We start from the raw sequence: 22841 nt of genomic DNA on the forward strand, positions 1-22841 counted from the left end.
GTAAGCTTATTAAAAAGGCAAATTCCCGAGCCCTACCTGTATTCTGAACATTGCAGTAAACATGTGAAGGGTTTAATATTCTCAATTAATTTCATCTAAAAAAAAAATTTCATGAACTGAAGTATTTTTGGACCCTGAAACCCAACCTACATTAAATTTCTCTACGTCACCAAAACTCCAGAAAGTCACAGGAAAAGTAGTTTTGTCATAGCAGTGTCTCTCGATTCCTTGAAGAACTCAGTTACATGCAAAACAGAGCCCATTGCTGTCATCCAATATCATTTAAATGAAATAGCTGACAAATCTATTAGGTCCTCTGTCACTTTTATTGAAAGCAAAGTATTGGAAACCATCTGATTTTGTAAGGGATTTATTTCCCTTCCTCAGCATCCACAGTACACCACCTGTTTAAACTGTACCTGTGTTTGGTGCCCTGAAGGTGGTTACAGCACCCTAGTAAGATTCCGTATCAGTGAAAGATGTGCCCCTCTTCTGCAAAATGAGGGAAGAATGATGCTCAGAGGCAGGCGGAACTTCTTTGCACACCCTTAGGGATTCTCCTAAGGAGGCCCAAGGCTGTTCAAATGGTTAAGCACTCTACTAGCCCTGGTGGTACAGTGGTTAAGAGCTCAGCTGCTAACTAAAACGTCAGCAGTTCAAATCCACCAGCCTCTATAAATGCAGTCATAGGTTTCCCCATGATTGATGAAGGCTCTCCACCCTGCAGTTAGGATCCCATGTCTGTCCATAAATTCACTGGCACGCTTTTTGCTAAACTGTACCCTAGCTGCCCAGCTGTGAAGCCAAAGCATCACCACTCTGAATAGACATGGAATGAACTCTTGATTGGAAACCCTGGTGGAGTAGTGGTTAAGAGCTACGGCTGCTAACCGAGAGGTCAACAGGTGTGCTGGTAAACATTTAACAACAGGATCTCCTGGGGATCAAAGTTCTGATTTATAGCATTTGCTGGTGCTCTCCCATCGTGGTTGATTCCAAATCACCAAGGTGATGTCACTAGATGTGCAGTTGGCTCTTGAAAGCCAGTGTGTGATCCAGCTCCGTCTGGAATATCATTGGCGCTGCCGATCTATACATATGGAGGAAAGGGCAGAGGACAGGCCACTCCCTCCCTGGGACGTGTTGTAACAGCTGTCACAATCAAGTGCTATTGCTTTTATAAAAGTTGTTCTCTTTGATAGGATGTAAGTACCACCAGGGAAGCAAGTAAGTGCGACTTGCTTATCTGTGTATTCCCAGTGCCTAGTGCCCGCCTGGTACGCAGAGGGGTGGCTTTCTATTCTTTTTTTTTTTTTTTTTTAACTTCAAATTTTTTATTCAGACTTACAGAAAAGTTACAAGAATAGTACAAAAACCTCCCAAATACCCTTTACCCAGATTCACTTATCATTGACATTTTAGTTTGTGCTTTATCGTTTGCTCTCTCTCACTCTCATTCTCACTCTGTGTGTGTGCGCGCGCACATGCGCATTTTTCTGCATGCATTTATTTCTAAACCATTGGTGAGTAATTTGCAGCAATTATATCTTTTTATCCATAAATATTTTCAATGTGTATTTCCTAAGCACAAGGACAGAAGCAAACTCTCACTGTGGATTTCCCCCAGAGCCTATAGTTAAAGCTCAACTGTCAAGAGAAACTATGTGACTCCTCGATTTTATTTAATCCAGGAAATGTTATTCAGTTACCAAGAACCTCTTCAAATGGGGGCTCAGGTGGCAAACTGGATTTGTGTGCTTATTTTCTGCACCCTTCTATCGAGAATAGCAGGAGCCACACGATCCAGTATCATCTCACCAGGGCTTGAGGTCTCCCTGGACAAGCCCGTGGGTGATGGACTTTTTCAACCAAAGCACCTGAGCATCTTATTACAAAGCTGTCGGAGTTAGATTTGCCTAGAAACAAATTCTCCCTGCTAAAGCATCTTGGCTGGTTCTCTAGCAAACAGTGTTACGTGACAGCTTTAATCTATTTAGAGTTCTGTGGCTAAAATCTTGACAAATTGTGAGCAATGAGAGAAAGGAGGCAAGCCCTCCATGTCCTGGTCTTTTCAATTTATGGAAACATTTTGAAGGGTGAGAAAAGCATAGAGCAGTTGTGGTGTAAAGCTGTGATTTCAATAAACAGCCTGGGCAGGTGTAACAGGGCTTGGAAACCATTCAAATCCTGATGCCCAGGCAACTATGTGCATTTACTTTCCCTGCTAGTAGCCGGCAGCTAGAGGGAGGTAGACATATTATTTATAATTTCAAGGAACAGAAAGTGCTGTATAGGTCAGCACCTGTCGGATGCAGAGAATTCAGGTTCAAGTGACAGTAAAGCATCATGCCAATTCAAAGTTAGAAATGAAAATTAGACAGGCTGGGTTGGAGAGGGCACTTTACCATTAGCAAGGTTCCAGGAGTCCTATGCGTGGACCTTATGGAACAACCGCAGAATGGTGCAGTGACTGGTTCACTCAGCTGGGAAATGACAAAGGGCAAACTACCCAAATGGCACTCAATCTTCTCTCTTTTCCACAGTATGTTTTCCCAACACCCCTGGCTTTATCGTATTCTTACCCTAAAATTAATCTACCTCCTTTCTTTTAAAAGACTCTCTTTATCGAAATCTTCCTTGATCAAATAGAGTTAAAAAAAAAAAATGAATTGTGAAGGCAGCCAGAGGGGAAAGCATATTCATGTAGGTTCTAGAATGTAGCTCCAAAGATACATCTGAAAATGTCACAGGGCAATGTGTGGTTGCAGAATACGGAAAAACCGTAAGTCAATCTGCAGGAAGGGGTGGATTTTGGTGACTATGGTACCATAACTTATTAGAAACAAGTCAACTTCTTTGCAGTTATTATAGAACTAGCAAACAGGAGAAAAAAATGAAACATGAATGGATTAAAACAGAGCTCTCATTTCCTTTAGAAAAGGGTGAAATTACAAGTTATCTAAGAGTACATAAAAGAGGGTAGAAAAAAGAAGTTGCTGTCAAGACGATGTGTCAGAGTAGATAGAACTGTGCTCCCCAGGGTTTTCAGTGGCTGTGACCTTTCGGAAGTAGATTGCCAGAGGTGCCTCTGGGTGGGTTCAAACTGCCAACCTTTTTGTTAGTACCCTAGTGCTTAAAAGGGACTACCCAGGGACTCCATGACAGAGAAAAGGGATTGCTTTTTGTAGTGCTATCCTTCTTGCAAGGAGCCCTGGTGGTGCAGTGGTTAAGCACGTGGCTGGTAACCAAAAGGCTAGTGGTGCAAGCTCACAAGCTGCTCCATGGGAGAAAGCAGCAGCAGTTTGCTTCCACAAAAATTAGAGCCCTACGGGAGTTCTACTCTATCCTAGAGGGTCACTACTGAGTCAGAATTGACTCAACGATAATGGGTTAGATTTGGGGGTTTGAAGCTTCTTGCAGTTGCTTGGTAAACATTTAATATGACTATAATGTAAGGTATATGTTTTTTTTTAGAAACTTTAAAAATATCAGATCTATTTTCCACCCATTTAGCAACACAATTCATGATTAGGTTTAGATTTGCTAACTAAATTCATGCCAACTGTTCACTCTTCCCTGTTTATGGGGAAATCTGTTTCACAATACCCAGCTATGTTGTGAAACCATAGAATCGTGAAATAGATGTCCTAAACTAGGAAATGTGACATCCATGCTTTGTAAAACACAAAGTGCTATACAAATGAGTGTTTTGCTGTTTTCTCCTAAACTGCGCTATGGTACAGGGTCGCTGTGAGTCGACTCTTCGGCACTGGTTTTATGGTTGTGATGCTGACTAGAAGAGTTAACGCTTGCAGCAACACTGTTTTCTTTCTCACGGGAGCTATTTTGTTTGTTTATAAAAACTCTCCAAATCAGAATTTATACCTTTTTCTACGTGCCTACATAACCATGGCGGTGGCGGGGGAGTACAGCGGCCGACTCACGGTGACCCCATGTGTGTCAGTGTAGATCTGTGCTCCACAGGGTTTTCAATGGCTGGGGTTTTTTGGAAGTAGATCACCACACCTTTCCTCCAAGGTACCTCTGGGTGGACTGACCATCTAACCTTTTGGTTAGCAGCCAAGTGCAATAAAAAAAAAAAAACAATTTACATCACCCAGGGACTCTTGTACCTACGTAGCAGGTAAGACATTATATTGTCTATAACAGCTACATATTGTCTATAATATTATGTTGCTTTTGTTGCTAGGTGCTGTTGAGTTAATTTTTACTCACAGCAACCCCATGTGACAGAATAGAACTGGCCCATAGGGTTTTCTAGGCTGTAATCTTTACACAAGCAGATCACCAGACCCTTCTCCTCTAGAGCCACTGGGTGGGTTCAAACCACCAATCTTTCTGTTAGCAGCCAAGCGCTTAACCATTGGACCACCAGGACCCCTTATTATATAGTATATGTAATACATGTATTACATGTATCATTGATTATATTGTCTACAACCCCATGTACCTTTACCCCAAATTTTACAGTTATTTAATTCCTCAAAACAAGGACATTCTCTTACACCATGACAGTACTATTAGCAAATTCAGAAGCTTAGAGCAGGCAATCCCTATTTCTAGATCCTTTTAGAAGATATAGTCATACAAAGAATATTTAACTGCTTCACGCACCAGGCATCATGCCGAATGGTTTACATATATTGTGTAATTTTCACAAAAATTCAGTGAGTGTGATGCAATTATTATTTCATATGTAAAATGGGGAAAATAATAGCATTTGCCTCATAGAACACTGCCCCTGGTGGCGCAGTGGTTAAGAGCTCGGCTGCTAACCAAAAGGTCGGCAGTTCAAATCCACCAGCCTCTCCCAGGAAACCTTTTGGGGCAGTTCTACTCTGTCCTATCAGGTTGCTATGAGTCAGAAAGGGTTTGGTTTTTGGTTTTGGTATCTCATAGGAATACTGGAGGGGCTGCACCAAGTTGATTTCGACTCACAGTGACTCAATAAGACAGAGTAGACCTGCCCCATAGGGTTTCCAAGGAGAGGCTGGTGGATTTGAACTGCCGAACTTTTGGTTGGCAGCCGAACTCTGAACCACTGCATCACCAGGGCTCCACAGAGCACTTAGCATAGCATAAACAGTAAATGCTGAATAAACATTTATTACTTACTGGTAGCCGTATTTTACAGATAGACACAGTATCTCACCTAAGGTATACATTAGTATTTTCAACCCAGGACCAACTGCCCAGGTCTCTGCCTCTTTTTTTTTTTTCCCCAACTATCTCCCTGTACAGAGAGGGAAATGTTAGAACTAAAAGCCAGAATGCTGGTGGGAAGGTAAAAGGTGCAGCCACTCTGGAAAACAGTTTGATGGTTCCTCAAAAAGTTAAACACAGAATTACTGTTATGGATTGAATCGTGTTCCCCAAAAATGTGTGTCAACTTGGCTAGGCCATGATTCCCAATATTGTGTGGTTGTCTGTCCACCATTTTGTGATCTGATGTGATTATCCTATGTGTTGTAAATCCTAACCTCTGTGATGTTAACAAGGCAGGATTAGTGGCAGTTATGTTAATGAGGCAGGACTCAATCTACAGGATTAGGTTGTATCTTGAGTCAGTCTCTTTTGAGATATAAAAGAGAGAAGTGAGCAGAGAGGAGAGGAACCTCATACTACCAAGAAAGAAGTGCCAATAGTGGAGCATGTCTTTTGGACTACAGGTCCGTGTGCTGAGAAGCTCTTAGACCAGGGGAAGAATGATGACAAGGACCTTCCTCCAGAACCCACAGAGAGAGAAAGACTTCCCCTGGAGCTGGTGCTCTGAATTTGGACTTTTAGCCTCCTAAACTGAGAGAGTAAGTTTTTTTGTTAAAGCCATCCACTTATGATATTTGTTATAGCAGCACTAGAAAACTAAGACGATTACCAAGTGACTTACCAATTCCTAGGTCAGAGGCATGTACACCAATATATACTGCAGCACCAGTCACAATAACTGAAAAGGAGAAACAACTCAAGTGTCCATCAACATACAAATGGATAAACAAAATGTGGTATTCCCATACAATATTATCCAGCCTTAAAGAGAAATGGAATTCTGATACATGCTACCCCATGGATGAACCTTGAGAACATTATACTGAGTGAAATGTCAGACACAGGACAAGTATTGTATGATCCCATTTTTATATTAACCATCTAGAATAGGCAAAGGCATAGAGACAAAAGTTTATTGGTGGTTACTAGGGGCTGGTATGGGTAAAATGGGAATTACTGCTCAAGGGGTACTAAGTTTCTGTGTGAGGTGACAGTTTAACTATTCACTTTGGTGTCACTGAACTAGGTATGGAAACCCTCGTGGCACAGAGGTTGAGAGCTACCGCTGCTAACCAAAAAGGTGGGCAGCTCAAATCCACCAGGCACTCCTTGGAAACCGTATGGGGCACTTCTACTCTGTCCTACAGAGTCGCTGTGAGTTGGAATGGGCTCGACGACAATGGCGGGGGGGTGACTATGTACGTGAAGATTATTGAAATGGCAAATGCTTTGTTACCTATAGGTTCACCTCACACAAAACCCATCAGTTTTGGAAACGGTAGTGGTGCTGCAGATACAATATGGTGACTGTAATTAATGTCGCTTAACTGCACACTTAAAAATGGTTCAAATGGCACTTTTTGTAATATCTTTTTCACCACAACCAAATTAAAACAGAAACTGAAGGCCAGAAGGTCCAGATCCCACGGCAATGGTTGCAATCGCAGTCACGAGACCCCTATTTTGATTCTATGCCTGCTGGCGAGTCCCCAGCCCCCACCAACAACCGGCTATGCAAGCTGCTTAATACGAGCTGAATTAACGAAAGGCAAGGCTTCTAGCCACGGTCGGTCGTCAGCTTCGTGACTCCGCGCAGGAAGAGACTCTTCCGGAGCGCTCGGGGAAACGACCTAAACTTCTCCTCCCCAGAAGCATCGGTCGTCGCCCCCTGGCCCGCAAAAACGTCGAGTCTCCCTAACGTTCCCCATCGCACCCTCCCAGAAGCCCACACGCCTCCGTCGGGGCCCAGGGTGGTTCCCGCGAGTCCTTCGCGAGAGGCGCAGGCGCACTGCGCGGCCGAGGCCAGCGTTGCCCCGTCCTTCTCACCGAACTACAACCCCCATAATCATCGGCCGAACCACCTCCCGCTCTGGGTGGGGGAGAAGGTGGACCGGGTGGCCCCGGAGCAGGACGCAGCCGCCCGAGGTATCCTGCCTGTGTCCTTCTGAGTACAATTTATTTTTAACAGAGTTTCTATGTTTTTCTAACAAGGCAGGTCACCTGTCCCAATCATGTATGATTCTGCCCTCCGCATCTCCTGGAGACCCCTCAGTGTCAAGCCGCCGATGGTCTAGTCCAGTAGCGACACCAGAAGCGGCAGCGAAGCCGGGGGTGGAGGGCCGTCCGCGCACGCGTGCGCAGAGGCACAGCATGGGGGCGGGAGCCGCCGAGCCCCTTCCCGGGTTTGTAAAGGTGAGTAGGGGGCGGAGCGTCTCCCGGGTCGGCGACGCTAACCCTTCCTCCCCCATGGCAACTCTAAAGGCAAACGGCACCGTCCCAGCCGGCTCACAAAGCTGTTGACCCCAATCGTTCAGAAAATTGGGATCCCTAGGAGCGTTTACGTATCACAATCCCACTTCCAATGAAACCATTACCAGCATTTTGTTGTCATTGTCTGTTTACAAGTCTGAACTTGTTAGGTGCCCGGAAGTCGGGCTCCGACTCATAGCGACCCAGTGTACAACAGAAACCCTGCCCGGCCCTGCGCCATCCTCACAGTGCTGCTATGTCTGAGCCCATTGTTGCAGCCACTGTGTCAATCCATCTCGTCAAGGTTCTTCCTCTTTTTTGCTGACCCTCTGCTTTACCAAGCATGATATCCTTCTCCAGGGACTGATCCTGATAACATGTCCAAAGTACGTGAGAGAAGTCTCATCATCCTCGCTTCCAAGGAGATTCTGGCTGTACTTCTTCCAAGACAGATTTGTTCATTCTTTTGGCAGTCTATGGTATATTCAGTATTCTTCATCAACACCATAATTCAAATGCGTCAATTCTTCTTCACTCTTCCTTATTCATTGTCCAGCTTTCACATGCATATGATGCGATTGAAAATCAGGTCAGGCGCACCTTAGTCTTCAAGGTGACATCTTTGCTTTTCAACACTTCAAAGAGGTCCTTTGCAGCAGATTTGCCCAATGCAATGTGTCTTTTGATTTCTCGACTGCTGCTTCCATGGCTGTTGATTGTGGATGGAAATAAAGTGAAATACTTGACAACTTCAATATTTTCTCCATTTATCATGATGTTGCTTATTGGTCCAGTTGTGGGATTTTTGTTTTCTTTGTGTTGAGGTCTGTACTAGATCGTGTGTTTTTAAAATAACACCTAATATTCTGGGAGGGCTCACCCTTCCCCTTGATTTTCTTGCCATCTGGCATTGCATCTCCTTCCTAAAGAGCTTGAAGACTTTTGGACATTGTGTTCTATTTGATTAAGCAGCAGACGAAGTATGTACTTTGTAATGTTCTCTATATCTTCTCTGAGAAGCCTCCTTGAAATGATGAAGACCGTGATATACTAAAGACGTACCACTGCTGATGATCTCCTTCTTTTGCGTTTCCACAGCATCCGGCACCATGCTGAGTCTTGTTTAAAGCACTTCCTGTGCTTAACAAATACTTTTTGGGTCACATAAAAGAAGAAAACAAATAAATATGAAGTAATTGTGGTAGCAGTGGTTTCACTACTATAGCTAGCCAGGGAATGGGTGCAAAGGTTAAATCCCACTCAGTACTTCATCCAACAAATACATGTATATATGTATTTGAGTACCCACTATGACACCACGTACTGCAGTGCCCTTACGCTGGTGAACTAAACAAGTATGGTCCCTGCCTTCATGACATTTAAAATCTGGAGGGGATACAGACAATGGAGCGAATGTCCTTATTGTGCCCTCACCCTAATCATTTTGCTTATACGTTGCTGTGTGGCCTGTTGATGCTGTAACTTTCTGGAGCTACATTTTCTCATAAAATGAGAAGATGGGATTAAATGATCTCTAAGAACTTTCCAGCTCTAAAATTCTGTAGTTAGCTAGTGAGGAGTAGGATCCAGATTACATCACAATATATTCTATAGGACAGAGTACAACTGCCCCACAGGGTTTCCAAGGAGTGGCGATGGATTTAAACTGCTGACCTCTTGGTTAGCAGCTGAACGTTTACCCACTGAAGCACCAGGGCTCCATGTTAATGCTCAACATCGTGAATTTCCATTCTCTGCAAATATCAGTGAAATATACTATACCCATTGCCATCGAGTCGATTCTGACTTATAGCAACCCTATAGGACAAGACAGAACTGCCCTATAGGGTTTCCAACGAGCACCTGGTGGATTCGAACTGTGTAGCTCTTAATCACTACTCCACCAGGGTTTCCAAAATATACTATAGATATAAGAATTTGGGCAGCAGCGTTAGAAGAACTACCCCTTATTATGCTTGTAATTTCATATGCTACCTTTTTCCCTATTGCTGAAGATTTGAAATTAACTGATAACGCAGCTTTGTTCAACCTGTATTTGTTGTTGTTTTATAGATCGTTGCTAGGACGAACTTCTGGTACAATAATGAACCCAAGGTACTCGATGATGGCTCAGATCTCAAGATCTCACCTGGTAAATGCTTCAGTGATTCCTAATCGAATGAAAATGCTTTCAAATCTTGGTGTCATTAGGTATAGAATGATGTCAACCCATAAACCCAAAAAGATCAGAGAGTATTATAGGCTGTTGAATCTTGATGAAGAATGTTCTGTGGATGATGTCAGACAAGCTTTTCATAAGCTGGCTAAGCAGTACCATCCAGACAGTGGCTCTAAGACAGCTGATTCTGCAACATTTGTAAGGATCGAAGAGGCTTATAGGAATGTGATTTCCCACGTGATAGAAAAAACAAATGCCAGGCGAAATAAAGCTGAAGACGAGGAAGAAGAAGATAAATTCAAATATAAAATACCCCAACACCGGCATTATTTAAGTTTTGAAGGTATTGGTTTGGGGACTCCAAGTCAACGAGAGAAGCAATATAGGCAATTTAGAGCAGACCGTGCAGCTGAGCAAGTGATGGAATATCAAAAGCATAAACTGTACAGCCAGCACTTTTCTGGTAGTGTAATTGTTCAAGATGTAAGAGAGAGTAAAAAACAAAAAATAACGCAAGCAATTGAGCGTTTAGTGGAGGATCTCATTCAGGAATCGATGGCAAAAGGAGACTTTGACAACCTCACTGGGAAAGGAAAACCTCTAAAAAAATTTTCTGGCTGTTCATACATTGATCCCATGACTCACAACCTGAACAGAATATTGATAGATAATGGATATCAACCAGAGTGGATCCTAATGCAAAAGGAAATAAAGGATACTATTGAACAACTCAGAGAGGCCGTCTTAGTGTCAAGAAAAAAACTTGGGAATCCAATGACACCAACTGAACAGAAACAGTGGAACCAAGTATGTGAGCAATTCCAAGAAAACATCAGAAAACTAAACAAGCGAATTGATGATTTTAATTTAATCGTTCCCCTCCTGACCAGGCAGAAAGTCCATTTTGATGCACAGAAAGAAATTGTCAGGGCCCAGAAAATATATGAGACCCTTACAGAAACAAAGGAAGTCACAGATAAAAACCCAAATGTCATTGATCAGGGAGAACGGGAGAAAGCAACTGACTTCAAGACAGGTTTTTTTAAATGGGTGAATTTGTGGAGATTTATTAAAACATGAACATTCAATGTTCACCATCAGAGTAGTGTACCAAGTCATTTTCAGTTGCACTAACATCAAACATGGATGTTGAGATTTAAGAACTGTGTGTCTGCTTTTCACCAAAACTAATCACGTCTCCAGTGGTGTGTGAAGAAGCTGTAAGAGAATCAGAGAAATTTTCAACCACGGCTTTCCTCTGATAGCAAGAAATGAAGACAACTTACTTCTATGTCTAAATAAAACAACTTAATCCGTTTCAGAGTTTAAATGTTATCAGGTGAAACGAGCTAAGATGGGTACTCAGAGCTGGGAACCATACACGGTACCCCAAAATCCTCGTTGTTGTTGTTAGGTGCCGTCGAATCAGTTCCAACTCTTAGTGACCCGTGTACAACAGAACGAAATACTGCCCAGTCCTGTGCCATCCTCACAATCGTTGTCATGTTCAAGCCCACTAAAACCCTTAGTGCAGTTCTAGTAATAAGTTACTGTGTGCCTTCTTCAAACACAGGTACGCAAACAAAAAACAAAATTTATTATCAAAAGCCACAAAACTAGAGAAGCACGATAAAACTTAAGCAACTAAACTTTCAAATTTTTTTTTTTTTTTTTGTAAGTTTGCCGCATTTATGCTTCTGAGGTTATTAAAGCTTAAACTGTACTAAGACTTTTGGGATGTTCTCTCTGTGAGTGGAAATTTTAAGATCAGGAAATTCGACTAATGGAGTTACCACACTCCCCTTTCTGTAAAGACCTTTTTCTGTGGGTGCTACATGGAAAAAGCAGCCAACGGCTGGAGTTGTGCTTTTTCTTGTCTCACTTTATAATTCATTGGCTGTAGAAATCGATCAGCCCAGCTCGTTGATTTAACTACCCTAGAAATAGAAATAAATACCAGTGCCACTTTTAAAGAGCTTCAGTGTATTTTCTGACCTTTCAGAGGTGAAAAAATTCCAGAGCTCAACGGAGGTTTAAGATTTCACTTCAAGCCTCATCTTTAATCAGAGGTTGAAATCACAGGTCTCCATAAACCTACCCTAAGCCTCCCCATGTCACATGTCAGACTCCTGAGAGTTGTTTTCAGCCATATGAAGATCACAGTTTCCTGTTTAGGAACGCTTTAATAAAAATGTCTTAATTTTTTGCCAATTTGCGTCTTTGGCAAGTGACAAGATAACGATATTTCTGAGACTGTGGTGTCCCATCTACTTCCAGAAAATCTGACTTTTCAGGTCTGGATAACTGTTTTCTCCACCAAGAACTGGGCAATTAGAAGGATGTGAAGGGTGGTTGAAAGGTCTGTTTCCACATTTAATCCAGAACGTTATTATAGATGTGTTTCAGAAGCATGGCACCTGCCACTCTGACTTTGAAAGAACAAGTTATTTTGTGAAGCGTGTGACAGTTAAAACAAATACCTTTTTTTCACCTCCCTATTACTATATTGTCAAGATCTTTCCAAATCAACAAATGTGGTTCTGTCTCATTCTTTGTTAAGCCTGCCCAGTACTGTATGCTGTCATGGAAATCAGAACTAATCAATACTGAGCAAACGAAACAACAGTGTAAACCGCAGTGCAAGGTTACACAAAGAGAGATTATGGGGCATAGATAGGGCAAATGCAAGCTGGAGCTACCAGGAATCAGGAATGCGATATGGCATAACAAAACAGAAGATACCAGGTACACAGAATGTAACAGTAGCTCACACTTTTTGAGCACATTCCTTGCATTAACTAATTTCATCCTAACAGCAACACTATGACATAGGTACTATTATTAACTCTTTTTAAGAGATAAAGACATTGAGGCACAGAGAGGTTAAATAACTTGCCTTGGGTCACACAGCTAGAAAGTGGTGGTGGAGCTGGAATTTGAACCCAGGCAGTGTGTGCTCAGCTGATTCTAGATCCCTGCTCTTACCCACACACTACACTGTTGGCACAGGAGCCTGGAACAGACCATACTGACAGCCTACTGCAGCGAAGAGCCAACAACTCCGTACCCTGAGGTGCTAGGGCTGTCTTGGATCCAGTTTGTTTCACAGTTGAACTGATGCTCTTGTCCTTGATCTCCAGTGGGGTCCCTGCCCCCCTCTTGCCCCCAATACCAATGAGTGTGAGACAGTGTGATGGAGTGGAAAGGGAATGGGCTTCGAGGGAAGCAGATCTAAATTCAGATGCAGGTTTTGCCACTCACCAGCTGTGTGACCTTCCTGAGCTTCATTTCCTTATCTGTCAAATGGGTATGGGGGACTCAACTTGCAGAAGTGCTGTAAACCTTAGAGATGATGAACATGAAATGCTGGTTGCAGGGTGAGGTCAGATTTGGTAGATCAGTTGTTCTCAATGCAGGCATTACTGCCCCTCAGAGGACATTTTAGAAATCAGTGGACAGAGCAAGGAGCTCCAGTGGAAATGGTGAACCACTTGGACTTTGAACTCACTCAGGAGCTCTGGAGGTGGGGTGGAGGAGGAAAAACCTGGCAATCTACTTTTGTAAAGACTACTGTCAAGAAAACTCTATGGGGAAGTTCTATGCTGTCACTAAATATTGGAACTGACTGGATGGCAAATAATAACACAGACAGAGCTTATATTTAGCTGATTTGCACCAGTATTTGTGCTGTCAAGGAGCCCTGGTTGCACAGTGGTTAAAACACTCGGCTACTAACCAAAAGGCAGTTGGAACCCATCAGGTGCTTCTTGGGAGAAAGATGTGGTAATCTGCTTTTGTAAGGATTCACAGCCTTGGAAACCCTGTGGGGCAGTTCTACTCTGACATATAGGGTCACTATGAGTTGGACGTGTCTGTCAGCTTGTCATTCTGTGGGGGCTTGTGTGTTGCTGTGATGCTGGAAGCTATGCCGTTGTTATTCATTTACCGGCAGGGTCACCCATAGTGGACAGGTTTCAGCTGAGCTTCCAGACAAAGACAGACCAGGAAGAAGGACCCGGCAGTCTACTTCTGAAAAGCATTAGCCAGTGAAAACCTTATGAATAGCAGCTAAACATTGCCTGATATAATGCCAGAAGATGAGACCCCCAGGTTGGAAGGCATTCAAAAGATGACTGGGGAAGAGCTGCCTCCTCAAAGTAGAGTCGACCTTAATGATGTGAATGAAGTCAAGCTTTCAGTACCTTCATTTGCTGATGTGGCATGACTCAAAATGAGAAGAAACAGCTGCAAACATCCACTAATAATTGGACTATACAATGTATGAATCTAGGAAAATTGGAAATCGTCAAAAATGAAATGGAACATATAAACATCAATATCCTAGTCATTAGTGAGCTGAAATGAACTGGTATTGGCCATTTTGAATCAGACAATCAAATGGTCTACTATGCCAGGAATGGCAACTCGAAGACGAATGGCATTGCATACATCATCCAAAAGAACATTTCAAGATCTATCCTGAAGTACAGCGCTGTCAGTGATAGGATAATAGCCATTCACCTACAAGGAATACCAGTTAATACAACTATTATTCAAATTTATGCACCAACCAAAGATGAGGAAATTGAAGATTTTTACCAGCTTCTGCTTTCTAAACTGATCAAACATGCAATCAGGGTGCATTGATAATTACCGGTGACCGGAATGCGAAAGTTGAAAACAAAGAAGGATCCATAGTTAGAAAACAGGGCCTTGGTGATAGAAACGATGCCAGAGATCGAATGATAGAATTTTGTAAGACCAAGGACTTCTTCATTGCAAATACCTTCTTTCACCAACATAAACAGTAACTATACACATGGAACTCGCCAGATGGAACACACGGGAATCAAATCGACTACATCTGTGGAAAGAGACGATGGAAAAGCTCAATATCATCAGTCAGAACAAGGCCAGGGGCCGACTGTGGAACAGACCATCAACTGCTCATATGCAAGTTCAAGCTGAAACTGAAGAAAATCAGAGCAAGTCTACAAGAGTCAATGTATGACCCACCTGAATTTAGAGACCATCTCAAGAACAGATTTGACACATTGAACACTAATGACTGAAGACCAGACAAGTTGTGGAATGACATCAAGGACATCATACATGAAGAAAGCAAGAGGTCACTGAAAAGACAGGAAAGAAAGAAAAGACCAAAATAGATATCAGAAGAGACTCTGGAAGTTGCTCTTGAATGTCAAGCAGCTAAAGCAAAAGGAAGAAATGATGAAGTAAAAGAACTGAACAGAAGGGTGGCTCGAGAAGACAGTAAAGTATTGTAACATGTGTAAAGAGCTAGCGATAGAAAACCAAAAGGGAAGAACATGCTCAGCATTTCTCAAGCTGAAAGAACTGAAGAAAAAATTCAAGCCTTGAGTTGCAACAGGAAAGGATTCTATGGGGAAAACATTAAAATGACTCAGGAAGCATCAAAAGAAGATGGAAGGAATACACAGAGTCGCTGTATCAAAAATAATTGGTTGAGGTTCAGTCATTTCAAGAGGTAGCATATGATCAGGAACCGATGGTACTGAAGGAGGAAGTCCAAGCTGCACTGAAGGCATTGGCGAAAAACAAGGCTCCAGGAATTCACAGAATATCAATTGAGATGTTACAACAAACAGATGCTAGAAGTGCTCACTGGTCTGTGCAAAGAAATTTAAAGACAGCTACCTGGCCAACTGACTGGAAGACATCTATATTTATGCCTATTCCCAGGAAAAGTGATCTAACCGAATGCGGAAATTATCGAACAATATCATTAATATCACATGCAAGCAAAATTTTGCTGAAGATCATTCAAAAATGGCTGCAGCAGTATATCAACAGGGAACTGCCAGAAATTCAGGCTGGTGTCAGAAGAGGATGTGGAACCAGGGATATCATTGTTGATGTCAGATGGACCCTGGCTGAAAGCAGAGAATACCAGAAGGATGTTTACCTGTGTTTTATTGACTATGCTAAGGCATTCAACTGTGTGGATCATAACAAATTATGGATAACATTGGGAAGAATGGGAATTCCGGAACACTTAATTGTGCTCATGAGGAACCTGTACATAAATCAAGAGGCAGTTGTTTGCACAGAACAAGGGGATACCGCATGGTTTAAAGTCAGAAAAGGTGTGTGTCAGCGTTGTATCTTTTCACCATACCTATGCAATCTGTATGCTGAGCAAATAATCTGTGAAGCTAGACAATATGAAGAAGGATGAGACTTCAGGATTGTTGAAAGACTCATTAACAACCTGCATTATGCAGATGACAAAACCTTCCTTGCTGAAAGTGAAGAGGATTTGAAGCACTTACTGATGAAGATCAAAGACCACAGCCTTCAGTATGGATTACACCTCAACATAAAAAAAACAAAAATCCTCATAACTGGTCCAATGAGCAACATCATGATAAATGGAGAAAAGATTGAAGTTGTCAAGGATTACATTTTATTTGGATCCACAATCAACACCCATGGAAGCAGCAGTCAAGAAATCAAAAGATGCATTGCACTGGGTAAATCTGCTGCAAAGGACCTCTTTAGAGTGTTGAAGAACAAAAATGTCACCTAGAAGCCTAAGGTGCTTCTGACCCAAGCCATGGTGTTTTTAATCACATCATATGCGTGTGAAAGCTGCGCAATGAATAAGGAAGACCAAAGAAGAATTGACGCCTTTGAACTGTGGTGTTGGTGAAGAATATTGAATTTACCATGGACTGCCAAAAGAACGAACAAATCTGTCTTGGAAGAAGTACAACCAGAATGCTCCTTAGAAGCAAGGATGGCGAGACTTCATCTCACATACTTTGGACATGTTATCAGGAGGGATCAGTCCCTGGAGAAGGACATCATGCTTGGTAAAGTAGAGGGTCAGCGGAAAAGAGGAAGCCCTCAATGAGATGGACTGACACAGTGGCTGCAACAAGGGGTTCAAGCATAATGATTGTGAACATGGCTCAGTACCGGGCAGTATTTCATTCTGTGGCACATAGGGTCACTATGAGTCGGAACCAACTTGATGGCACCTAACAACAACAACGAGTTGGAATCCAGTCATCGACAGTGGGTTTGGTTGTGCTGTCTGGCATCCATTCTGATTGGTCGATGAGTCCATACCATCTTAGTTGTTAAATATTTTGAATATCATTCCTGACCACAGATGTTCTGCAATGTGCAGGACAGTCGGCCACAGTGAGGAATTATTCCACGTCCTGCCTAACTTTCAAATGTCTCACCAGACACTGATGTGTCTGCAATCAGCTGAGAACTAAGTTATATTTTACATGTAAACAAAACATTCATGTGTCTGTAATCATCTTAGCCTAGAACTAAGTTATATTTTACATATAAACATAACATTCACGTCTGTAATCATCTTAGCCTAGAACTAAGTTATATTTTACATATGAACATTACATACTTTTTGCATTATTTTAACATACATTATTTTTTTTCCACAAATACAACTGCTGTGAAATTGCAAAAATATTGTATTCCTTTTTTCAGGAATTTTATCAAGAATTGTACCCCATTTCAGAAAAACATTACTGACACCATGGCTTACCAATACTACACACATATTGCAGTTTGCATTTGTAGTTTTGAAGGCAGATATATGCTCGTAGAGATTTGATAGGTTTCAGGGTAATTTGTTATGCAGCGATGGAAAAGTAATATGTTAGACGTATATGAAACTCAGGGATCTCGTTAATTTCATCAATAATCGTTGCCTAAAAATATTTCATATTGACTGCACTGACAGGGAGCACAACAGAGAATCCCTGAGGGAGCAGGAGATCAGTCGGATGCAGACCCCAAATTCTCATAAAAAGACCAGACTTAATGGTCTGACTGAGACTAGAGGAATCCTGGCGGTCATGGTTCCCAAACCTTCTGTTGGCCCAGGACAGGAACCATTCCCAAAGACAACTCATCAGACATGGAAGGGACCGGACAATGGGTTGGAGAGAGATGCTGATGAAGAGTGAGCTACTTATATCAGGTGGACACTTGAGACTGTCTTGGCATCTCCTGTCTGGAGGGGAGATAGGAGGGTAGAGAGGGTTAGAAACTGACAAAATTGTCACGAAAGGAGAGACTGGAAGGACTGACTCATTAGGGGGAGAATAAGTGGGAGTATGGAGTAAGGTGTATATAAGCTTATATGTGACAGACTGACTTGATTTGTAAACGTTCACTTAAAGCTCAATAAAAATTATTTTAAAAAAATTTCATATTTACTGCCTTTGTAGTTTAATAACAGAGGCATTGGTGGTTCAGTGGCAGAATTCTCACCTTCCACGTGGGAGACCTGGGTTTGATTCCCCGCCAATGCGCCTACCACTCATCTGTAGGTGGAGGCTTGCATGTTGCTATGACGCTGGGCAGGTTTCAGCCAAATTTCCGGCCTAAGATGGACTAGGAAGAAAGGATTGGTGATCAGTCTACTTCCAAAAATCAGCCAATGAAAACCCTGTGAATAACAACGGTGTATTTCATTCCATTATGCATGTGGTCACTATGAGTTGGGGGCTGACTTGGCAGCTAGCAAGTTTAATGATAACCTATTGCTGTCAAGTGCTACTCATAGGGACCCTATAGGAGTAGAACCGCCCGATACGGTTTCCAGGGAGCAGCTGGTGGATTTAAGCTGCAGACCTTTTGGTTAGCAACAGTAGCTCTTAACCACTACGCCATCAGGGTTTTCAGGGGCTTCAAAGTCTTTTAAATTCCCATTTTCAGTACTTGGACTTAAACAGTGTCCCTTCCCCAAACAAGTAAACAGCATTTTATATTCTGTAGAAAATTTAAACGGAGCTTTCAAAGGCTGCAGAACTTATTACGCTGAAAAATTACGAGGTAGAATCTTTTCTTTTTAGTTTTTATTGTGCTTTAAGTGAAAGTTTACAAATCAAGTCAGTCTCTCATACACAAAATTTTATATACACCTTGCTATATACTCCTAATTGCTCTCCCCGTAACGAGACAGCATACGCCTTCTCTGCACCCTGTATTTCCGTGTCCATTCTGCCAGCCTCTGTCCCCCTCTGCATTCTCATCTCCCTTCCAGACAGAAGCTGCCCATATAGTCTTACGTGCCTACTTGATAGGAAGTAGAATCTTTAACAGAGACAGTAGGAAGAGTCCTGAGTATAAAAAAGCCAACCATCTGGGTGGATGGACAGGAAAAGCACCGGGACAGAATCAGAAAAGGAGTTAGTTGTAGTGTGTTGGTAACCTAGGGTAACCAGTTCCAGCTGTGTAGCCTCGGTCGAGTAACTTCACCTTTCTAGCCCCCATTTCTGAACGACAGGGATTAGAAAAGCGCCTCTATGTCTAAGGATTCAGAGAACTTCCCTGGAGCACGTGCCCTACGCTGCGGGGCCTCGACGCAAAGAGAGCCTGTGCCCTCCGGGTCCTGGGCTCCCCAAGCGCGACCTGAGGCATGCTCTTGAGATCCGCTTGCAGGCACGCAGCGCTGGAGCTGGGCAGCTGCCACTGCCCAGAAGCGGACGGGAAGGGCCGGGTTCGCAGCCGCAAATCACAACACGCCGGGTCTAGACCGCTCCCCTCAACGCCGGCACAGCGGCGGTGCCCGCCCCGCCCCCTCGGAGCTCCGCCCCGCCCCGCCCCGCCCCCGCCAGGCCGGTGCGCACGGCGCTACGCCCCGCCCCGCATCTTCGGAGCCCCGCCCCATCGCCACGGAGACCCGCCCCCGGCCCGCCACTTGCTCCGCTCTGATTGGCCGCTCCGGTGCACACGGGCCTACGCCTCGCCCCTCTCCTCGGAGCCCCACCCCTTACCCCCGGAGCCCCAGCCCTTATCCTCGGAGCCCCGCCCCCGGCTGTCCACTTGCTGCTCGTTGATTGGTCTCTGCGGTGCGTGCGGCGCTGCGCCCCGCCCCGCCGGCATCTCCGCCGGGCGATCCCCGCGCGCTCCCGTTCCCGGGACTGAGGCGTCGGACGAAGCCGGCCGGGTCGCGCATAGCTGCTTCTCGTCTGCGCGCGCCTGGGAAGCCTGGTGAGTGCCGCCGGCCTGTGTCGAGCACCGGGTGACAGGAGTCGCGCCCGCCGCCCGCGCGCGGGGAGGTGCCCTCGCCCGGCGGGGCCAAGTCTTCTGGCGCCGGCGTTCCCGGCGGGGCCGAGTCAGCGCCTCTCCCTGGCCCAGCCCGCGCTCCCACGGTGGCGTGACGCGCCCGTGCCCACGCCGCGCCCTCGCGTCAGCTCCGAGAGGTCCGGGCGGTCTCGGCCCGTGGCTTCCGGTGCTTCAGGCCTCTGCACTCCCGGCCCGTTTTGTAGCGCGGCGTGTCGGGGCGTTTCCGCCTCCACCGTCCGAGAGCGCAACGCTGAGGTGGGAGGGGACGCGGAAGAGCAGCGAACGTCCCCCGGGAGCTCGCCGTCCGCGGGGCCCTCGTCGTCCCCCGGGCACCCGTTGAGATGGGTAACCCCAGGGGAGCCGTGGGAGCCGTGGCGGGTCGGGCGTTGTGGTGTTCACCCAGTCAGCGGGCGTCCGAGTTAAGCACTGGCGGGCGCCGGGTCCGAGAGGTGACTATCTCAATGGCATCTTCAGCCGAAGTAGCGTGGGCTGTGCATCGCCTGGGCTCGGGGTGCGGGTGGACAGCAGCCCCTGAGGGCGGGCGGAGAGCACGGCGGGGTCCCCCCTCGGCCTCCGAGACGGGATTCCTGTCTTCCCGGGGGCCATCTCGCCTCTCACGCCGCTCTCTGCTCTTGTTCCGAGCTTCGCGCTTGCCTCTTCCAACATCTTCAGCCTCTCGTTTGTCTCTTCTTCTTTCAGACCTGCATAGGTTTGAAACGTGGAGCAAACGTTAAATGTCTTTTACCCATAATGGTGTTGCAAGCTTCCTCGTTCTTAGGCTGTAAATTAACAGTTCCTAGTGGCTGTTGATACCTGAAGAACAGGTTTAGCTAGAACCGGGCGCGGATGTCGTTTTACTCGAGACACGCCCTCCCCACCCGCCTCTGCAGCTGGGATCGCAGCAGCCTTAGCTGCTGGAGTCTAAGGTAAAGAATGTATCTTCTCGTTTTGTCCTTGTTTTCCCTTTTATGGTTAACGGTAGTATATTCAGGTCGTAAAAAATGTTAAGCATTACCGAAGACTCTTCAGTGAAAAATTCCAACAACACAGGAAAAAGTTAGGATTTTTTGTTTCTTCACTTTTCACTCTTTACATCCTTAACTCCCCTCCCAGAAGGGGATGTCTCCATCATATTCTTCAGCAGCTGACTTCCAAGAACACTTTTCCCAATCAGTTCACATGGATCTAATTTTAAAAATGCTGAGTAGTATACCCTTGTTCCGACCTAGGCTAGTATATTTTATTCGTCCCTTATTGGTGGACATTTTGGTTGTTCTTCTGGGTTTTAGCCATTAAAAGCCTTGCTGCGTGAAAATCCTGTTGGCATGGTGTGATCGGTAGGGTAAGTTTCAGGTGGATGACTTAAATAGCTTATTGCACTTTAGTGTAGCTGCTCTTTGCCCCGGAAGAATTTTGCTAAAGATTTTATATTTTGAAGGAACTGGCTAAATCTGTTTGAATTAAATCTATTTTTTAAAATCTGTGTGCCCTTTAATATTTACAGACTTGAATCAGAAAAATTTTGAGGACTCTGCTAAGTAATGGTGAATTTATTAACTTTGTTACCACTTAGTGTTGTTGACCTTTAGGTTATATTGATTCCTTTGATTGGCTTGGCAGGAATTAATAGAGAGGGCCTTAAGGAAGAGAATGTGAACCAACACATTTTGTTTACATATCATCCTGTGGTATTCCCCGTCAGTGTCCAACAGGAACAGAAACTTTTTTTAAATAATTTTTTAAATTGTGAAATGTATCCTCCTGCATGAAAAAAATATGTAGAACATATATGTATAATTTAAGGAATGCTATTGCGGCCACCATTGTACGCACTTTTCAGATTAAGGAACAAAATGTTGCATCTCCCTTCCATCCAGAAGTAGCCTCTATTATGATTTTTATATTGTTCTTTCTCTTTTTAAATAAGCTTTACTCACATACGCACGTGTATACATGAATGCCATATATACACACAAACACGCACAAACATGCACATACACATACCTTTATATCCTAAACAGTATATTTGATTTTTGAGCTGAATAGTGTTAAAATTATCATACAAATAAGTGTGAACATGTTTCAAAGTTTTATTTAGCTGTTATTGAGAGTACCACAAAGAACTGGCTTTAAGAATATTTATACAACCAAACACCTCATGGGATTTGGTTGGTTTGGAGGTTTAGGGTCATGGTTTCATGGGACATCCCAGTTAATTGGCCTAATAATGTGTTCAGTGCTTCTGTTCTACCTACTAGGTCTTTGTGTAGTACCTGGGGTCTTAAAAGCCTGCAGATGTCATTCATGGTATCATTCATGATACAATTGCGCTGTATTTGCCTGGAGCAACAGAAGAAGGAGTTAGGAATAGGTGAGGAAATGGAATGTGTGGCTAATTGCCTCTGTTGCTGTGAGACCAGAAGAACCAGGTGGTGCCTGGCTACCATTACTGAACATTTTAGTTGAAGATTCTATAGAAGAACCCTGATCAAAAGGAGCAAAACACAGAACAGAATTTCAAATTCTCATGGAATCCAGACTTTCTGGAGCCATGGAGGGTGAATGAAATCAGGAAGCTATTGCCCTGAGATAATCTTTAAACCTTAAACCAAAAATATCCCCTGAAGTCTTCTTAAAAGCAAATAATTTAGCTTAACTAGTAAAGAATGTCTTCCTTGACCGTTGTGATCTTTTAAGATCTGTCTGTATGGGATCAAATTGACAACAGCAACTTGAAAGATTAGATAGAAAACTTAGGGGGCAGTGAGTTTATGTTAATGACGGAGGAACAACTTGGAAAAGGAGGGTGAGAATGGTTGCACAATTCAAAGAATGTACTCGTTGTCACTTAATTATGCATGTAGAAATTGTTGAATTGGTGTGTATGTTCTGTTGTGTATAGTCTCAAGAACAAAGATACATTTAAAAAGGCTACTTAAGGACTAGAGAATTATGTAGTCTGTAGTGAAAAGAATGTGTAAATCAGGGCTTTGGACAGGTTTGTTCCGTTTCAAACTCCTGCTGAGAATCT

General features: G+C 43.8%; 2 protein-coding genes across 2 annotated transcripts in view; both read left to right on the forward strand.

The window, feature by feature from the left end:
• Positions 1–7368: 7368 nt before the first annotated feature.
• DNAJC28 (DnaJ heat shock protein family (Hsp40) member C28) lies at positions 7369–15040 on the forward strand. The gene is made up of 2 exons (XM_049858256.1): positions 7369–7479; positions 9610–15040. Exon 2 carries the CDS (start codon positions 9641–9643, stop codon positions 10793–10795), a length of 1155 nt encoding a protein of 384 aa, XP_049714213.1. The 5' UTR covers positions 7369–7479; positions 9610–9640; the 3' UTR covers positions 10796–15040.
• Positions 15041–19597: 4557 nt separating this feature from the next.
• Positions 19598–22841, forward strand: part of TMEM50B (transmembrane protein 50B) — a 37970-nt gene continuing 34726 nt past the window's right edge. The window contains exon 1 of the mRNA XM_049857760.1: positions 19598–19735. The gene's annotated coding sequence lies outside the window, so the exon portion shown is untranslated. The remainder of the gene's footprint in view (positions 19736–22841) is intronic.

The sequence above is a fragment of the Elephas maximus genome, chromosome 18, assembly GCF_024166365.1.
Source record: "Elephas maximus indicus isolate mEleMax1 chromosome 18, mEleMax1 primary haplotype, whole genome shotgun sequence".
NCBI classification, from domain to species: domain Eukaryota; kingdom Metazoa; phylum Chordata; class Mammalia; order Proboscidea; family Elephantidae; genus Elephas; species Elephas maximus.